Source organism: Maniola jurtina, chromosome 9 (assembly GCF_905333055.1).
Source record: "Maniola jurtina chromosome 9, ilManJurt1.1, whole genome shotgun sequence".
In the NCBI taxonomy this organism is placed as follows: domain Eukaryota; kingdom Metazoa; phylum Arthropoda; class Insecta; order Lepidoptera; family Nymphalidae; genus Maniola; species Maniola jurtina.
In genome coordinates, this window is record NC_060037.1 from 2,777,094 (window position 1) to 2,797,638 (window position 20,545).

The 20,545-nt window shown below is 36.5% G+C and overlaps 2 protein-coding genes across 6 annotated transcripts; one reads left to right on the forward strand and one right to left on the reverse strand.

Annotated features, from left to right (window-relative positions):
* Positions 1–3,936: 3,936 nt before the first annotated feature.
* Positions 3,937–5,325, reverse strand: LOC123868396 (transmembrane protein 223). Its single transcript, XM_045910903.1, has 2 exons — positions 4,845–5,325; positions 3,937–4,429 (listed from the first exon to the last, which is right to left on the reverse strand). Exons 1-2 carry the CDS (start codon positions 5,224–5,226, stop codon positions 4,137–4,139), a joined length of 675 nt encoding a protein of 224 aa, XP_045766859.1. The 5' UTR covers positions 5,227–5,325; the 3' UTR covers positions 3,937–4,136.
* Positions 5,326–5,485: 160 nt separating this feature from the next.
* LOC123868391 (DNA topoisomerase 2-like) lies at positions 5,486–19,571 on the forward strand. Of its 5 annotated transcripts, none has more exons than XM_045910893.1 (20): positions 5,486–5,687; positions 6,576–6,819; positions 7,079–8,978; positions 9,331–9,470; positions 9,957–10,159; positions 10,485–10,633; positions 11,182–11,419; positions 11,933–12,090; positions 12,697–12,905; positions 13,367–13,504; positions 13,944–14,082; positions 14,247–14,370; positions 14,861–14,875; positions 15,520–15,675; positions 16,269–16,415; positions 16,651–16,767; positions 17,013–17,184; positions 17,670–17,947; positions 18,274–18,445; positions 18,994–19,571. In XM_045910893.1, exons 1-19 carry the CDS (start codon positions 5,673–5,675, stop codon positions 18,433–18,435), a joined length of 4,704 nt encoding a protein of 1,567 aa, XP_045766849.1. In that variant the 5' UTR covers positions 5,486–5,672; the 3' UTR covers positions 18,436–18,445; positions 18,994–19,571. The 5 variants fall into 5 exon arrangements, with proteins under 5 accessions (XP_045766849.1, XP_045766851.1, XP_045766850.1 ...); XM_045910895.1 differs by having other exon boundaries at positions 18,283–18,445; XM_045910894.1 differs by having other exon boundaries at positions 16,654–16,767.
* Positions 19,572–20,545: the final 974 nt, after the last annotated feature.

The window sequence follows — 20,545 nt, forward strand, 5'->3', positions numbered from 1 at the left end:
GCAAATCGCGTCGCTTTAGCACCGAGAAGATTTCTGCGATTTATTTATCTTTTAAGTCAGCTAAGGAACATTAAAGTATAGATGATGCGTGAATTTAACAAAAAAATCGATATATCCTCAACAACGAATAGGGGAAATAGACCAAATTTTGAATGGCATTTTTTAGTTAAATCTTATAACTAGGTAAGTCTAAAGCCGTCGCCTTGAATCTAGTTTTTTGAAAGCTTTCAAAATTTGGCTCTACTGATCAATTTTGTACTTTAGGTATGATTCAGGTTAAAGACTAAAACAAATAGAACTGGTTGCGAAAATATGCGCGACATTCAACAAACTTTATATAAAGGCATTTTCCGTAAAAACATGTAGTTAGCTATATGTAGCAAAGTAAATACGGGTTTATTTACTTTAAGCCTTTATTGATTAAGCGCACATGATAGCGTGCTTTTCTGCAACGTATTTTTCTGGAGATGATAATATTGCGAATACCATACGAACAGGTGTACGGTGGGCCTCAGAATTCGAGTAGCAATTCCGCACTATTGCATTAAAAACATATAGCACTTATAACCTTTTTCTATAAACACGCCACACACACCTAACGTATATGCATAACTGTGCCACGCGAATATGATCATTAACGTGCTAAACGACTTACAGCCTTTGACTGTACAAAACGCGTCATCAGCATCACAGAAAATCTGAAGACCCATTTTCAGTATTTCAAAATACGCGCGTGGTTTATTTATTATGCAATCAGCATTATTCTGAATCATCTCTAAAACGATTAAAATATGAATAATATTGTCATGCTTTTATTTAAAAAAAAAAAAAACACTTAACATAGGTACTTCATAAGATAGTCATTCGTGCGTAAAGTAAAACTGGAAGATATGTTGATTATGTATATTTTTATATTTGAGGGGGGGAAAAAACAAAATAAACGAGTTCGGCTTGGGCCAAACTCGAACGAATTTCGCACGGGATTTCACGCGGGATTTGGCAGTCAACGAACTTTGATGGTTCTAACATATAGATTATGCATAGATTTCACGATTCCGCAATCGCATCCCGTGCGGAATCCGACTCAGTTTGACCGAAGCTTTAATGCGCCTGGCGTGCATTTTTAGTTTGTAGATCTTTTTTTTAAACATTTTGCAATGGGTATGCTGTTCGATGTTTTGCAGTGAATGATGAAGTTACGTTTGATTAAAATCAAATTCAAGAAAAAAATTACTTTGCGATTATTCACTAACAAAATTAACAATTAGGTAATAATTTGCAGAATATTTTTTTTCTTTTGATGTCAAAGAATTTATTTGCGTTTGTATCTTGACGGATCAGATCTATGTATGCGGAAGGATCTGGGAACCCACCGCATTATTATCCCAAGAAAATACCTACTCTCTGCAATGAGAAATGCAAAGCTGGAAATGTTTCTTTGACAAGTTAATAACTGTGATTTTATCCTCCTAACTTTATTGAACACTGTATTAAGGCGGAAACACACTTTTAACGAGCGACACTAAACTTTGAAACGGACTCTACAATCACCTAAGACGCGCCGTAGCGGTGTCGGGCATTGTTAAAAGTCCATTTCCACCTTTAATGGCTTCAGATGAAGTGAAAAGTCAAGAGTGTATAAATGTAACTGCAATGCAGTGAGAGACAATGCATATTATTATAGTATAAATTATAATCTATATTTTATTTTTTTAAATCACCTGTGATTGATAGATGTCATAAAAATTAAGCCACGTGCAAATAAAAAGTTTCGATACACTGTGCATAGTAATATATTCAAACGTCGTACGAATATTCTGGTATTCATATTCAAACTTCATAGGAATATCTTGATATGTATTGAATCATTATTGCATCATTTAAGGGTAATCTACAATATTAAAATTTCATTTTGGATACCTATATTCATCGTTTTCTATATTCATTGTTAAAAAATCACGTAAAAATCTAGGATGTTTATCATTTAAAACATTGTTTATCGTATTTCTTTACCTCACATAAGCATGAATAGGTAGTATATAGGAATAGTACTTATGCCAATATCTGTTTTAATAGTTCATTTCAACTTAACAATAAAAATAGTCGCGTTTTGGTGTTAGGAATATGAATTATTGAATATTTTTACGATGTTTAAATATAAATATCCGAATACATATTCTCCACGATTACTTAATGTTTTCGAGAATATGTTTTAAATTTTTAACACTCGAAATATTTTTGAAACAGTGGAAAATTGCGCTTTTTCTCTTTGCTAAAAACCATCAAAGTTAAAAAAGCACTGCTTTTCTTATGTGCGCTCACACGAGAGCCCTTAATCTTAATTTATTGGTAGAAGAGTAACAAAATATTAATTTATTGTAAATAAGGATTAATAATTGTACTTAATAGAATGAGGATCGATGGATAGATCAAAGATTTTTAAGCTGGCTTAAATATTTGACCGTTCTTGACTTTTATTTTAGACTTTTAAGAGGTTGTCTTCTGATTGTGAATCCAAATTGATAATAAAATCAGTGTTTTAAAAAATAAATAAGCGTAAGTATTTGAATTTTCCGTAACTATATAAATTAGGTATATTCATTAAATGAATCCATTTTCTCATGAAATAATCTATGTCATAGCTAAAGATTCCCAATACCTAAAACCTACAACAAATACCTAAATAAATTTCTATATCAAAACTGACTCCATCGCTCCTCAGTAGCTTGTTGTAGCAAGCTAGTTAAAGCATTTTGTAGAATTAATCGGAAATTGTCTGTAGCATAGGCTAAATGGTAAGCAATGAATAGTTTCTTAATAAGTTATCACTCGTCGATATAACATAAATGATAATAAATATATATATATTTTGAAAGGTTGTCATTGTATTTTTTGTTTTTGTAAAAATTAGACACACTTTCTGTACATTTAGAACTGATTTTTTTTTTGAATGAGATGTAAATAGTCGATGATTATTTACAATTTTTTTCTTAATCATTAAATTGTGCTGAAGATAAAGCAAGTCTGTAAATTAACATGTATCTTTTGTCTCTGTCTTAGAATTACAAATGTATTTGAGCTGCTGACAGTGCAAGCAAGATAGCAATATATTTGCAAGGGTGCAATAGAGAATAAGGAGAAACGTACATGTTTTGTATAAATGGCAGGCACTACTGATACTCGCTGTGCAAAATGTAAAACTTTTTTTAACAGAAATTTAAAAAAAAAATATGTTTTTGTCTGATGTGAACGCACTTGTAAATAAAATGAAGATAAAATTTATTTTTGTTATAAATTATGTGTAACTTCTTGTTTGTTTTTTGTGTTGACTCAGAATAAACTTTTAGTTAATCTAATTACGTAATAATAAAGATTTTTCGAATATACTATCTTTGATTTATTTTCATACCCTGTTCTTAAAAGCTGGAAGTCTCAGATGCTTCACTACATATTATTTTGTATATTAAAGTCCCTCACCACACTGAGTTTGTTTGTTAGGGCTAATCTCAGAAACTATAAGGATTTTCCTATAGTTTTCATCAATAGAAAAAGGGATTATCTAAGAAGGTTACAGGCTATAATTTATGAATATCTTGCAAAAATAAGCTACTGGTATGATATGATCATGATATTGTGAATTACTAATTCTTGCTTGTGTGTAAATGTTGCTTTTCATCATTTAAAGTCAGTCAACAAGTTGTTATGGAATTGGTTTTTTTTTTCTGGTGCTAAGAGTTCTACATGAATATAAAAACAAATATTGTACTTGATAAGTAATATTATATAATTATACTTAATCAAAAAAAATCATCACTAAAAGGAAATTCACTAAAAATCTTACCATAAGTAAATATTTTATTAACAAACTATAAGCTTAATAAAATTACATAATTATGTATAACATTACATAATATATACTATCTAACACTAATTATATACAATAATAATGAAATGATGATTAATGATAAGAATCCATCCAGATTTTTACAATCTTTAAGCTTTAAGCTAGCTAGGTAATTCACCAACCTAAACAGTTCTTCAAGCAAAATAAAAATATTTTACTTAGACATGAAATGCTGTATGTACATATTTTCCTGATCTGACTTTGATTTTAACAAGTAGTAAAACACTAAGGTTCACCATGTTCTCTTCAAACCAGCTGTACAATCAAAAAGCAATGGATTTTTGAATTCCCCCCTCATGTCTAGCATATAATGCATTGCTGTGTTTTTCACCTTCAAAGGAAGCTGAACTTTAGCCAGCTTTCGACTTTCCTTGCAACACACAAATTCAATAGGTACCTTCATCATTCTATTGTTTCCAAAGGGTGAGTATGTGATGAAAGTTAGATGGTGGCCTCCCTTGTTTAGGATTAGGTAGCGCACCGATTTGAGAGTGTACATCCATATCATGGCTAAGGAACCAAATCCTGCAATAGAAATAAGTATTTGAATACATGAGTTTGCATTGCATTTTATACCATTAACTAATCTAGCTTTAGCATTAGTGGTCATATTTAATAAGGAAACCTGTTATATTGTTATCAAAACATTGTGAGGAAACCTACATGCCTGAGAGTTCTTTTTTCAAATTATATAGTCTTGATTGCAATCAGATCAAACAGATGATGCAGGGAGGGCATTAATTATTCTCTGGCATGTTCTCAAAAATCTGTCAATCTGCGTTTGGCCAGTGTGGTAGGGCGTAAACTCTTCTCATTCTGAGGAGAGACTCGTGCTTAGTATTGTACATATTGTTGAGTTATGAGGCTTTAAGTAAGGTAAAACTCAATCTTCTTACTTAATTATTATTAGCCTAGCTGTAAGTCAAGTAAAATTTATTACCAATAACAACTGCTACAGCTCCTAGAGTATTCCTGTACTTATTTTCACCCAAATTTATTTTTCTATACCAAGGAGTATCTTCAGAAATTGCAGATTTATCCACAGGGGCGTCTTTTAGATTTTGTAAGGCGAACATTCCTAAATACGTCCAAAACATATACTGGACGACGGCAAATATATTCATGTACATATAGAATTTAGGATTCTCGTATTTAAATAGTATTACATCTTTTGTAACGTTCGTGTTGACATCGTGAATTGTTTTCGTTACAGCCGAACTAAAAGTTGCGCTATTATTAATTTTAACACAGTTCCTCTTCAATGAATATCGTAATGTAGCGGCCTTTTTTAGAACTATTGACGCGTAGGATAAAAAGGACATTATTAAATGTTCTAATTATTTTTCTTTCTAATGTTTCGCTATCATAACCACAACATAACCTGAAAATGTTCCAAAAATTCAGAGAAAATATTTTGCCAATCTGTCAACTGTCACGCGTTGGTGCTACTGACATAGGAGGGAACAAGGACTTGTGAACTGAAGACTCGAAGAGTAAAATGTCAGTTGATAGTGTAGATTGGGGTCTAATAATCATAGACTACTAAATAATTAAGTCAAAAAGGTGGAAATTTTGTGGTCTATGATCGTTCACGGCGTCTTTTGTTTGTCAAGTTCGTTATTTCTTTGCAAATCGTAATTATAGTAAATTACATCAAGAAAAATGTTGTTTTGCAAAAGCTAATAGCAGTAAACTACTAGCCGTCTTGTTTTCAAGACAAATTCTAAGTAGCGTTGATCGCGTACGTCTAATAAGCACGACCCTCAAAATGGCTGATATAAAGGTAAGGGCTCATCTTGGCGGCATTTGTATTGATAGGTAACGGTCAAAAATAAGATTGTTTATTTTGTCCATATGTTGTGTTCTATATCAAATTTAACTATTTTATTATTGAAAACAAAGGTTTGGCTGCTTGGTGAAATAATGGGAGTAGCATTTCAACTTTTTCGGAATGAGTAATTCAACCTTATTGGGTGTTAAAAAGATGCCGCGAAAAATGTATTTTTTTATCATTTTGATTTCTATACCTAATATTTCAAATATAACTGGTGGAAAAAACATTTACTACATCAAAAACGTATGCCTCAAATTGAAGAGTTTCATGTAATACCTTCCTAACTATTAAACACCAAAAATCATAAAATTTAATTAGGATCAGCACACAAAAATTAGACCAAAACATCAAAACAATGTGGTTAATTTTGTTGTAGCTAATTCTGATTAATCTCTAAATTAAACTAAAATTACAGGTCTAAATTGATTGATTGCTATCCTTTTCGTAATGCTCCCTGTGGAAAAGGATAGCACTAGGTTTAGATCTGTCAATGTTTGTATATTGTGTATTACGTAGTGCATGGCACATTAGGATATTGATGCATTTAGTTCCTAAATCCTTCCATATACAACTCAACGAGAATGAGATTTTGATCCTAAGATTTAACAGTTATCAGATTTTAATGATAACAACTGAGACTGATGGCTTAACATGGTCTTTGAGGCACAGAAAAAACAAAAAAGTTAAATCACAACATGCAAAGTTGGTCACACATCCAGTTACTGACCTGAGTTAACATTGATTTACCAGCGTGATCGTTTCATATACACTGTCATAACTAGGCAGCAAGGCCCTCAATACTTACATGCAATATTCTAAATACATTCTAATTTTCAGTCTATGTTTTCTAAAATGAGTAATGGCACTCAGAATGGTACAGCAGAGGCTGCACCTGCCAAGGCGCCCACCAAGGCGCAGAAAGGTACCATAGAGAAGATGTATCAGAAGAAGTCTCAACTTGAGCACATTCTTCTCCGTCCCGACACTTACATTGGGTCGGTTGAACGTGCCACTGAGACTATGTGGGTGTTTGACAAGGCCAAGGAGTGTATGGTGCAGCGAGAACTTACATATGTACCTGGTAAATTTTTATTTAATATTATTTTTCTTTGAAAACGAATAAACAAATTTTTTAAGTTAATTTTATTTTTTTACCAACTCTGAAAATATCTGTCAACTAATGTCTCAGCTTGGTTAGTTTATAATCAAATTAAATATTCTCAAATTGGCTCTCAAAACATATGCTTTGCTTTCCATTTCTTAAAGAATTTCAAATGAATACCAGTTAATCTGTGGCTTATTTTTAAAACTAATAATAATATTGTTATGAAATTTTGCAGGTCTGTACAAAATATATGATGAAATATTAGTCAACGCAGCTGACAACAAGCAAAGAGATGCCAAAATGGATGTTATCAAAATTGATATAAACCAAGAAACAAATACAATATCTGTATACAACAATGGTTGCGGTATTCCCGTAGTAATGCACAAGGATGAGAAAATGTATGTCCCCACCATGATTTTTGGTCATCTTTTGACATCATCAAATTATAATGATGAAGAGGAAAAAGTGACAGGTGGGAGAAATGGTTATGGTGCAAAGTTGTGTAACATTTTCTCTACAAAATTCACAGTGGAAACCGCGTCTAAGCAGTACAAGAAACATTTTAAACAAACTTGGGGCGCCAACATGACAAAGGCTTCCGAACCAAAAGTTAAGGAAGCGGGCAAAGATGATGATTTTACTAAAGTGACATTTAGCCCAGATTTGGCTAAGTTTAAAATGGATAAACTAGAAGATGACATTGTGGCACTAATGTCGCGGCGAGCTTACGACGTGGCCGCGTCGTCTCAAGGGGTAAAAGTCTATCTCAACGGAGAGAGAATAAAGATAAACAAGTTCAAGGACTATGTTGATTTATATATAAAAGGCAAAGAAGACGAGAACGGACAGCCTTTGAAGGTTGTTTACGAAAAAGTAAATGATCGTTGGGAAGTCGCTTTGACTCTCTCTGATAAAGGTTTCCAACAAGTTTCATTTGTAAACTCGATCGCTACAACAAAAGGAGGCAAACATGTGGACTCTGTTACAGATAATATTGTTAAGAATGTTCTAGAAGTATTAAAGAAGAAGAATAAGGGCGGTGTAAACATCAGACCATTCCAAGTCAAAAATCACATGTGGGTGTTTATCAACTGTCTCATTGTCAACCCAACCTTTGATTCACAAACTAAAGAAAACATGACGCTTCAAGCTAAAAGCTTTGGTTCGAAATGTGCTTTGTCTGAAAAATTTATTACTGCAGTCACAAAGTCTGGGTTAGTTGAAATGGTACTGACATGGGCGAAGTTTAAAGCTCAAACGGAACTTGTAAAGGCATCTGGCAAAAAACAGAGCAAACTTAAAGGCATACCCAAACTAGAAGATGCAAACGACGCGGGGACGAAAAATGCGCATCTTTGCACACTAATCCTTACTGAGGGAGACTCAGCCAAGACGTTAGTCGTGTCTGGATTGAGTGTAGTTGGCAGGGACCATTACGGCGTATTCCCGCTCAAGGGTAAACCTCTAAACGTTAGGGACGCGTCACATAAACAGGTTTTAGAAAACGTCGAAATAAATAACTTGATCAAAATAATGGGTCTGCAATACAAAAAGAAATACAACACTGTTGATGACCTAAAGTCATTGAGATATGGAAAAGTTATGATCATGGCCGATCAGGATCAAGATGGATCCCATATAAAAGGACTGATCATAAATTTCATACATCATAACTGGCCAGAACTTTTAAAACTGCCATTTTTAGAGGAATTTATTACGCCTATTGTTAAAGCGACCAAGAAAGATAAGGAGTTATCATTTTTCTCATTACCTGAATTTGAAGAATGGAAGAAAGATACGGAAAATTACCATACGTATAACATCAAATACTACAAAGGTTTGGGTACCTCCACATCTAAGGAGGCTAAGGAATATTTCCAGAATATGGACAGGCATAGAATACGATTCCGTTACAGTGGCCCCACAGATGATCATCACATAGAATTAGCCTTTTCAAAGAAAGGTGCAGATCAGCGTAAGGAATGGTTGACCAGTCACATGGAAGAGGTGAAACGGAGGAAGGAGATTGGTCTGTCAGAGAGATATTTGTATACAAAAGAAACTAAACAGGTCACATATTCGGATTTCGTGAACTTGGAACTGGTTTTGTTTTCCAATGGTGATAATGTTAGGTGAGAATTACATTATAAAATAACCTATTAGCTACTTACTGATTTTATATTTTCGTACATGAGTCTTTAGTTTGCTGAACCTGAGTCAAAAAGAAATATTGCAAATGTAACTTTGATTGCATTGCAAAGTAAAAACATTAGTGTGTGTAGTTTTTAAAATAAGACATTCTAAGTAAATAAAAAATACAGCTTCTGCCTAAACCTTGGAACTATACTTACTTTAAAACACCTTGATAAAAGATGGCAGGCTCAAAACAGTTGTTCTATTTGGCAGCTATTTTAAATATGTCATATAAAGTATCCGAGTTACTCTCAAGTTGTGCCTAAAGAAGTTTTACTTCAATGTTTTTAGGTCCATACCATCAATGATTGACGGTTTGAAGCCCGGCCAGCGTAAAGTGATCTTCACGTGCATAAAGCGTAATGACAAGCGTGAGGTCAAGGTCGCCCAGTTAGCTGGTTCCGTTGCAGAACACTCTGCATACCATCACGGTAAGTGTTCTAACTATGATACTACTGTACCAATTGTCTACTGTAAAATGCACTAAAATCAACCCTTTGACCTTGTTTTAAAGTCATGTTTTGTTCTGGCCCCAAACGGACCAAAATCAACCTTAACATCTAGTTTTTAAGTCATTAATTCAAATGAGAATGCCTTTCTTGCTGAGAAGAACCAGCAAGAATCTCGGCGGTTACTCTATTTATAGATTCGATTTACAATATTATCCTATGAATACAAGTAGGTAACTGCAATCCTGCACATTTTTAGGTTGCCTGGTAGAGATTGCTCTAAGCAATAAGGCCGCCTTTGCACACTATTGTTTTTTTCTGTTTTCTTTTGTGTTGTGTTCCTTTTCGTGTTATAAAGATTTCATCTATCTATTTTATCATTTACATAATCTTCGATTATCAAGGGCTGGCTTAGTGCAAAAGCAATAAATAGAACTTTAATATGAATTCTGCTCCTACCGTCCACAGGCGAACAGTCCCTAATGCTGACGATAGTGAACCTCGCACAAAACTACGTCGGCTCCAACAACATTAACCTGCTGGAGCCGCGCGGTCAGTTCGGCACACGACTCTGCGGCGGCAAGGACTCGGCCAGCCCGCGTTACATCTTCACGCTCATGTCGCCTCTCACCAGGCTCATCTTCCACCCGCACGATGACCCGCTGCTTGTGGTAAGTAATAAGTTACAAGACCCAATGTTGTCTAGTATTATAGAATACCAAGATGTTAATCTTAGGAAAAAATTGCACTGTTCTGTTCCTTTCAAAAAAAAAAAATCGCACATTAGACTATACATAAATATTACTATGTATTTCTATTATACTAGCTGATGCCCGCGGGAACTCTTAGATTTTCCGGGATTAAAAGTAGCCTATGTGTTAATCCAGGGTATAATCTATCTCCATTCCAAATTTCAGCCAAATCTGTCCTGTAGATTTTGCGTTGTTGCGATTGTGTAACAAACATCCAAACATCCACACTATTTATTCTGTTTAGCACGAGTTTGAAGACAGCCAGAAGATCGAGCCAGTCCACTACATCCCCATCATTCCAATGGTGCTGGTGAATGGGGCAGAGGGTATCGGCACCGGCTGGTCCACCAAGATACCCAACTACAACCCACGTGACATTGTGGCCAACTTGCGGTAAGCTTAAAAAAATGTTCTCCCGACCGAATTTCAGTCACGCATCAAATCTCCAGAGACATCAGCCAACGGCGCGTGAGATATTATTTATAAAGCACCATTGTGTGGGCAAACACACTCGCTATTCCTTCACTCTCGTAGCCCGATGGGACGGAAATCCGACGCGGCCGGAGAGAGATCAGCTGCAGGACCGTTGCGTGCTTTTCGAGACACTGGGGTGAAACACCAACTTCCTAACTCTGGGCTGGTAGGTACAGAGAATTTCTCAACAGCAAAATCCAACATGCTGACCACTAGGTGACTAGGCCATCCAGGTAGTAAGATTACTGTCGTAACGAACACACGTGTCTAGTGTTTTGTGGGAGGCTTCGGCCGTTACCACCCTACTGGCAAAGCCGTGCCGCTAAGCGTTTTAGCGTTGTGGTACGATGTCGTATAGAATATAATAATATAACTGGAAAAATAACAATTTTATTATTCTTATATAAATAATATATAAGAATAATAAAACTGCCCATACCCCTTCTAAATTCAATCATTTTTTTTAGACGCATGCTCGATGGCGAAGATCCTGTACCAATGCACCCGTGGTACAAGAACTTCCGTGGCACAATCGAGGGCTTCGGCGATAAATACGTCATTTCCGGCGAGGCGGCCATCTTGCCCAATGAAAAGATCGAGATTACCGAGCTTCCGGTCGGCACGTGGACGCAGAATTACAAAGAGAATGTTCTAGAACCTTTGCTTGGGACGGAGAAAGTGAAGCCAGTGATATCAGAGTATAGAGTAAGTTTTTAAAGTTATGATATATATGTTTATATAATTATTAATTACATAGTTTAGCATCTTAAGCCCATTCTTCACTCATGTGGTAAATAACCATACACACTGTTTGATTCAATAGAGTAGAAAATGAGTTTCAACTCTATTGTACTTAGCATAGAGAGTCAAAAACTAAGCGAAAACAAAATGGCTTCATGGCATTTCATCCTGCAAGGGTATTACACCTGCCATAGATTGCTAGGCAAATGTTCGTAAACGTGTCATATCCAATTTGGGTCAAGTATAGGTTCTATTTTACAGAGGGAACTAGAGTGATGAAACTGTCGGTTTTGACCCTGAATCAATGTCTGCCAAATATTAGACTATTGGTGACGTGAAATCAAAGAAAAATAGTTTCATAGCCTACCTAGCTCCAAATGTAGGTAACATGATGCCTGCCAATGATGCAAAACTTCGAAGCCTCGACGTTTTGCTACAAGTCTCCTAACTGTCGTAAACTGTGATATTTTATTTCAGGAATACAATACAGACACAACAGTGCGATTCATAGTGAGCTTGCTGCCGGGGAAACTGGCGGAAGTGGAGGCGGAGGGCATCCACAAAGTGTTCAAACTGCAGACCACCATCTCTATGACCTGCATGAATGCCTTTGACCACATGAACTGTCTTAAGAAGTGAGCAATCTTTTCCAAGTACAAATTGTAAATTAAAATATTTTATAACACCCCCGACAACTGATAACGGCTGAACCGATTTTCTTAGATTATAGATACAAAAAAAACTAAATTAAAATCGGTTCATTACTTTAGGAGCTACGATGCCACAAAAAGATACACAGATACACACGTCAAACTTATAACACCCCTCTTTTTGGTTAGGTTTTAATAAATGCCATAAATAAATTTATCTATTGATATAGAGTAGTAGGTTACATAGATGACAGATAACGAACAAAATGACATTGCTCAAGTGGCCAAGTTTGCACACATACACGTCTCAGTTTCCTATTATGAAATGTAGAAAAAAGTTTTACTATATCAACAACTTCATTGCTGATGCAATCCTAAACGCAACGGAGTGCGAAATAAATATAGAGATGAATCAATTTTTGGCCCTAGAATAATTAATATACTTAATTATTTTATATGGCAATAGTATTTTGGCTTCAAAAACAAGTTTCTGCAACTTATGTCTACTGTTGCTAGGGCCAAGGCCATCTTAGTGAAACCATATACCTTAAGCATAACTGCTAGCTTAAAGAAACTACATTATCTTTCTAGATATGACAAAGTTGAAGAGATGCTCCGAACGTTCTACGATGTCCGACTCAAGTACTACATGAGAAGAAAGGACTACTTAGAGGGCCAGTTGCAAGCCGAGGCGGACAAACTGACTAACCAGGCGCGTTTCATTGTGGAGAAGTGCGACAAAGGGCTGGTGGTAGAGAACAAGAAGAGGAAGGTGATGGTGGAGGAACTCATAAAGAGAGGTAGGCCAAGACAATATTATTCGACGTTTAAGTTCGATTCCAGGGTCAGGCCAAAACATTTGTAATGTTGCGGCTACATTAAGGTTAACGTCAATGCCCAACAACGCCATAATTATCGCGATAATCATCGCGTTAAACTGAGTGGGCACACTTGAACGGTTTACGACTTATGCCAATTGAATTGTGGCTAAGATAGTCTAACGCCAAACGGCATTGTGAATGCCGTTGTATGTTGATCGTAGCTACATCTACGTTTATGGGGAAGACTGGCCGCTGTGGCCGAAATTCGGTTGGAAGGACATTTTTTTTTTATTATGTCCATCCGAGGGATGCAAATTTCTACCTTTACCAAAATCGCTTAAACAGGCCGTGAAAAGCTAGCAGACAGGCAGACAGACGCTTATATTATACATATATTTCGCATTTATAATATTAGTATGGATTTTTACGTTTTTCTCCAGGCTACGCTCCGGACCCTATCGCTGACTGGAAAAAGCGCGCGAGCAAAATGCAGGGACTCGACGTTTTGGACGAGGAGCCGGAGTCCGAAGAGGAGCCTGAGCTTGAACAGGACAGCAAGGGCAAGCCTCTCGACCCAGGTAAATCTGAATTGTTAGCTTCCTGTTTGCTTAATCATTCCTTCGAAATTGTTCGATTTTCTGGGATTAAAAGGATAGATACTATATCCATTTTCATGCAAGTTATCTCTTTGCCAAATTTTGTCAAGATTGGACCATGAAATTGTTACGGACAGACACATTTTTGTATTTATAATATCAATATTGATATACGTACATATGACCTATAAGTGGTAAGCTTATATTGGGTTTTTGCCTGGATTGGGAAGCTCGCAGTGCCTTGCAGAGCACAAAGCCGACGGTCCTGCGTCTGATGTCTCCGGTCATGTTGGATTGCAGTCAGATCGGACTATGAGAGTGAGGGTGCGCCCATACTTGACCTCTATATCTCGTATATATCCTATAGTAGTATATGTTATTATAGATTAGACAACTAATACTAATTGTTTCCCCTTAACAGAGAAAGCGTTCCAGCAGCTAAAAGAAGTGAAGAAGTACAACTATCTGCTGGGCATGTCCATGTGGATGCTCACCAAGGAGAAGAAAGATGAGTTGCTCAAACAGAGAGACCAGAAGCTGTCTGAGCTCACTGCTCTCAAGTGAGTCTCTTTTCCACATATTCCTCATGGCTGAGTGTTTCAGAAGTTCAAAGGTTGCGCTTTTATGCGCAAACTAATTTTGCCAATACGACTTATAAAGGTGTTAGTACTACTTATATTATAATAGTGAAAATGGATTTTGAGTGTGACTCTTTATTGTTTAGAGCGAAAACTCCCGCGATGTTGTGGCGCGAGGACCTGGACGCGTTAATGCTGAAGCTGGACGAGGTGGAAGAGAAGGAGCGACAGGACGAGGCAAGCGTTAACAAGAAAGGATCCAAGGCGTTGGTGAGTTATTAGTTAGCTTTATACCCCACTACGGGGTGAATGGGTGTATGCGTGTACAGTTGGGGTCACGTAAAAAGAGCTCCAGGAGAGAGTTACTCCCTTGAGCGTCTTGTAGTGCAGAGTAAGGTGGAGGGTACCAAAGGGCGAGGAAGGTTGCCTACGTGATGGACCGACCAAATTAAATCCGCTGTGGGTGGTGCCGTGCACGTGTGTACCAGACTCAGGGAGAAATGGCGAATGCTCGTGAGGCGTTTAACATCTGCCCCCAAAACGTCGCTTAGTGATTACCACGACCGCTCTGCCAGGAGTCTTACGATAAAGAAGAAAAAGTTACGGACGACATTAGGAGGCCTAATAACACGGCAGAACACACGCCGCTATCTTAGGTATATTTAGCTTACACGTGCAGATGTTAGCAGATTTTGCTAGAGCAAGCCTAATATATAAATCAATAATGCATTTTTTTCTGTTTACATTGCATTCTCATAAGATGGAGAGGATAAAGGTAAAAAATAGATGAGATAGATGAAAAAAGATTTTTTAAAATGTATAGTTTTTAACCGACTTCCAAAAAAGGAGGAGGTTCTCAATTCGTCGGAATCTTTTTTTTTTTTTTTTATTATGTATGTTCCCCGATTACTCAAAGACCCCTGGTCCGATTTGGAATTTTTTTTTTTTGTTTGAAAGGGTATACTGTGCAGGTGGTCCCATATAAATTTGGTAAAGATCTGATGAATATCTTCGGAGATAGAGAACAGAACTCCTCAATAGATAGGAGCTAATTGCTCGCGATCAGTGTAATAGCTTAGTAAACAGTAGGGTTTTAACTGGGCATAGCATATTATAGTACAGTGGGCCACTAAAAATTGTGAAATAAAAAATTTTCAAAAGAAAAATAAAACCGACTTCAAAAACCACAAACACTAAAAAGTAAAAAATAACTTTTATTTAGCTACACGTGTAATGTACCTAGGTATGAAGTCGGGCGAGCTTCACTCTTGGATTTCTAATTTTGTTTTAATATGCTCGCTCGACTTCATACCTAGGTACATTTACACGTGTAGCTAAATAAAAGTTATTTTTTACTTTTTAGTGTTTGTGGTTTTTGAAGTCGGTTTTATTTTTTATTTACCAAGTCATCACTTTCAGGCGGCCAACAAGAAGAGTCGCAAGTCATTGATGGACATCATGCCCTCTGAGAACGGGCGACGCATCGAGCCCAAGATTTCAGATGACCTCATCAAGAGGATACAGGCCGCTGAGAAAGCCAAGATCAAGAAGGAAGTCAAGAAGGAGTATGATCCTGTGAGTATCAAATAGTGAAATCAATATTATTTTAAAAACATAGAATATTTAGTAAAAAAAGGGGCCCTCTACTTATTAGAGTTCTGTACCCGAAAGGTGCCTATAGGACCCCGATTTTGTTGTGCGCTCTTCTCAGACCTGGGTGCGTTTGGAACCCTTGTAGCTTTAGTTTTCAGTTTCCGTAATTAATTATCACCGCTATCTTACAGATCTAACAATTCAGACGATCAAAAGGCGTACAATAGTACCTACTTTGAATAAATGATTTTGATTTTGGACCCTATTACTAAACCTCTGCTACCCATCCCTCAGTTAGCTGTATGTGAATCATAATAGATAGTAGTGAAATAGAAATGAGTATTTCTATTTCTGCTATATTAACAAATAACTAATTAAATAAAATAAAATAATTAAATAAAAAATAAACAATTTAAAAATAACCACTATGAAACTTAAAAAAATATTAAATAGTGTCATTTCAAATAGTGTATAAAAATGTGACTTAACAAATGGTGTTTAATGTTATTAGTGTTTTTTAGGCAATGGCAAACCATTGGAAACCATATTAATAACCAATGATTTGTTTCATGCAGGATGATCCCACAGGCACTAGTTCCTCTAGCGCGGAAAAGAAACCCAAGGGGCGTGTGAAGAAGGACAAAGCAGATAAACCCGACAAACTGGACAAATCCGACGGACTTAAGCAGACCAAGCTCACATTCAAGAAGGAACCTAAAAAGGTAATTTTAATCCATACTTATATTGTAAATGTGAAAGTTTGTCTGTCTCCTTTTCACGACCATCTGTTTAAGCGACACTTCATAATTCGCGCGCATAAAACATGGCGCGTAGGCAACAACCAATAGCAGACCGACGCGCGGTATGATTGGCTGAAATATTTTTGTGCTATTCAAAAATAAGATTTCGGCTCAGGTGCATAAAGTGGTAGTTATTTACATTTATTATTTTGTTTAGCAGAAGAAGACGGCAGTGAGTGGCAGCAGTTCGGGCGAGCTGTCCAACTCAGACGTGGAGATGGTGGAGCCTCCCGCGCCCAGAGAGCGAGCCATCGTCAGGCGAGCGGCCACTAAGGTGCGTAAACTTTGTACTATGTGTATTTTATAAACTTGGAGACTGCCCAATGCGTTTTGTTTGTGGCCATTTGTAGGGAAGAGAGTTGAAATTTTCAGAGAATGTGTATTCTACTGCGGATGAAAATTTTGAAAATGGCCGCCATGAAAATAAAAATAAAAAGTATTATTATGGTACGGAACCCTTCGTGTGCGAGTCCGATTTTTCTCAGATCTAAAAATATATACGTCACAATCACTCCCCAGGTCCAGAAATATAAAGACGGATCAGACGATACGTCCTCGGACTCAGACGTAGAGTTACACGACAACAAAATAGATTCGGAAGGCGAGGCTCCCCGCGCCATGTCCGCGAGCGATGACGACGATGACTTCGTCAAGAAGAACGCGCACAAGAAACCCGCTGAGATGGACTCTGGTGAGTGAATCACGAAGTAGTCTATGTGGCGACCACAGTCTATGTATGGTCTAGGGTTCTGCATTCAACCCATGCACGAATTAGTAAGCACATCCGTACACACTTCCACATGCATAAATAAACACACGCAAACATTCACGCACACGCACGCTCGTCCGCGCATCCGCAACCATGCCTGCACGTACGCACACTGCAATATCCGTGAGCGACGACGACGTTGACTTCGTCAAAAATAACGCTCACAAGAAGCCCGCTGAAATGGACCCTGGTGGGTGAATCGCAGACTATTATAGTCTTATGTGGTGATCACAGTCTAAGGTTCTTTGTTCAACGTATGCACGATCCTATGCAAGCACCTCTGCACACACTTCACACATACACACGTACAACCACACGCGAATTTTCACGCACACGCACTGTGTGCCTATACATCAACTTGCAAAACAATCAGGCTTGGATAAAAATTATAATATATTTCTTTCTAGATTGTCTCTTCGACTCCTTAATAGAAGAAACAAAAAAAGAAGAGGTAGTCAAACCAAAAGAAAAATTCAATAACGAATCTCCCACAACAATACTATCGAGCGACGAAGAACCTCCGCCGTCGCCGCCCCCCTCGCCGAAGAAGAAATCCGCGCCCAAGAGGAAACTTATAAACGTTGACAAGGAGAAGAAAGAGAGAGAAAAGCCCAAGAAGAGGCCCGTGAAGACTGTTCTTAGCCAAGATAGCGATGACGATGATAGCATATTTGATAGTAAAAAGGTACGTGTATAATTACTCTCCACTAAATATTACACAGTGGGCTTTAGAAAGAGATAAACGACAGCTTCGGCTTCGTATAGTGTCGTCTCTCGTAGAATCGTTTGAGGCAGTTTGAGTGGGTCATCTGTGGAGTACATTTTTCGGAATGCAATGTATCGCTAACAAACGTCAAAATCGGTTAAATAAAATGGGCCATTAAATGGTACTTACAGACAAACAGGCACACTTTCGATGTTATAATTAGTAAGGATTTATCATTCAGGAGCAATATGGTGGATTTTAAGCTCTATACTGGTTGTAATATTAGTAAGCTGTCACTTTTACAGGACAAAAAGAAGCTTAACCCTAAGAAGAAAGTGAAAAAAGTGAGCAGCGACAGTGAGGTGGAAGAGATCCCCGCCAGCCCGGTAGCGCCGCGAGCCGGCGCCGGCGCGCGACCGCGGCCACAGAAGAAATACCACTTCAGCGACGGCTCTGACTCCGAGTGAAGCTGCCTGGGTGAGTGTTGTGAAAGTGAATCTAGTAAAATGGGTCTAAATTACCTAAAGCGTCTCCAGGCGGTACACTAGCTAGATTAATATAATATGAAAGTGGCATAGTGATGCGAGATGTGAAAATGTGTGTGTGACCTCCATTTTCACAGTATCTTTTTTGGCCTGAATTCCATTTACGCTGCTGTCAGTCCAACACTTAACACACTTAATGGAAGGGTCTAAAACTGGTGCTATCTTTTTCGTCTGAGAACAATCTGAACAATCAGGTTAGCATCATTGGATACTTTTGTTACCGTTATTTAACTCCTACTAAAAACTCCTTAATTCAAAGTTTAAAAAATAAGTACAACCAATTTTAATTTCGCAAAATTTCGGCTAGGAGTGCTAGTTTGAAGTGTAAGGACAAATTGAGCTTTAAAACAAGGCAGTCAAGGTTCATTGACGCTAGTACTTTAATGCTGTTATGTTTCGATACTCAAATTCGAATCAAAGTTGATGAGAAGTAAAACCTCATACTAAGCACACTGTAATGTATTGTTCTTTCGGTTTCAGATGCAGTGTTCATCGGGTGAATAAAATATGAGTGATTGTGGGAACGCTATATCAGATTTTTATAAAAAGATAATATTATATGAGAAGCTAGCGAACAAAATGGCGTAATTACACTTCTGATCAATTCTACTTTTTTTTCTTTAATCCAGACTTTTTGGTCCATTGAATACAAATCTGAACTCAATTCCAAGCAAAACTGCTTAAAATTGTGCTAAAACTGATCCTAAGTTTGCGATTTAGATTAAAATTGTACATTTACTGTAAAGTATTCGTAATTGCTTTTCAATTAGTTTTTTCTTCCTCCTGTGAAATTTCGTTCGATTACACTATTTTGTTTGCCGGCTCCTTATATTATGAAGAGTGATTTTCTTATCCTTTACGGACAATTTTGTAAGATACTATAATTAAATTAAATTAAATTAAAATTATTATTAACAAGATGATGCCCGCGACTTCGTCCGCGTAAGTTACGGTTTAAAAAAATATTTACTTAAAAATAGTTACTTCGAATATTCTTCTACAATTATTTTCATTATTGATTATTATATATTTCTTTTTCATCCCGCAAGTTATTGATTTTTCTCTTTTTTTTTATATAATTATATTTTGTGTTCTCTTAATTAATTAATTTTTTTTTTTCATTCACTAATATTATAGTTGTTTTGTTTTCTCTGTTGATATAATTCACTTTGTTTTAGTTGTGTTTACTAGTTAGTATTTATTTTATAATAACAAGACTAAACCTAATTTAAACATAGTTTTGTTCTAAGTGAATAAAATTAGTTATAAATATAATAGTAAAAAATCGATTGACTCGATTGATTGATTAATTGAAAACCTGTACTCCTAGTATGAGTTTGCACGAAAACTTGGATGGTTTTTGTGAGTTTTGATAGTTCATTACAATATTTTCGCTGTGTGAATACTATAAAACTCGTACTAAGATTACCCATAAATTAAGAACGTAATAATAGTTTTGTATCTGATTTTTAAGTTCTAACACCGGACTAAGAGAAATGTTTGAGGCTGCTAGGTTTTTGGCAAACGTTTTTTGCCTAGCAAATATGTAAAGTTTATTATTTGGTAGCTTTTTCCATGACTTCATCTGGCAGGTTTTAGTGTTTTGTATATATCCTGTAGGAACCTTAGTTATTTAAAAAGATTTTTTTGAAAAAATAGAATAATTACTGTATCTCCTAATAATAGATACTCTGTATATTCCTTGGGCAGTTCTCTGCAAAAGTCGCGTTAAAGTCGGTTTAGCCGTTTTGAAGATTTCTCGCACGAACAGACAGACATTGACATCTTTGATATCTATGGTCTGTTATATCAGCTAAAGTCTAAACCGTGAAATTTTTCGCAGAGCAAACTATTTACATCCTGGGGATGCATATAGGCTAGTTTTAATTCCGAAAAGTATCTGTCCTGTTAGAAAATTTAAAACAAAAAATGTACAATGAAATTAGACACATACTTTTCATGCGGATGAAGTCACAGGTGATAGCTAGTAAAATTTTATTTATATAGGATACGTGATATAAGAATTGAATCG

Excerpts from the sequence above, each read along its gene's own strand:
- LOC123868396 (XM_045910903.1), bottom strand. The coding sequence starts at position 5,226 with ATGTCCTTTTTATCCTACGCGTCAATAGTTCTAAAAAAGGCCGCTACA. Across the intron at positions 4,430-4,844 it reads AGCTGTAGCAGTTGTTATTG|GATTTGGTTCCTTAGCCATG; the intron begins GTAATAAATTTT and ends TTTCTATTGCAG.
- LOC123868391 (XM_045910893.1), top strand. Across the intron at positions 6,820-7,078 it reads AGAACTTACATATGTACCTG|GTCTGTACAAAATATATGAT; the intron begins GTAAATTTTTAT and ends GAAATTTTGCAG. Across the intron at positions 10,634-11,181 it reads GACATTGTGGCCAACTTGCG|ACGCATGCTCGATGGCGAAG; the intron begins GTAAGCTTAAAA and ends CATTTTTTTTAG.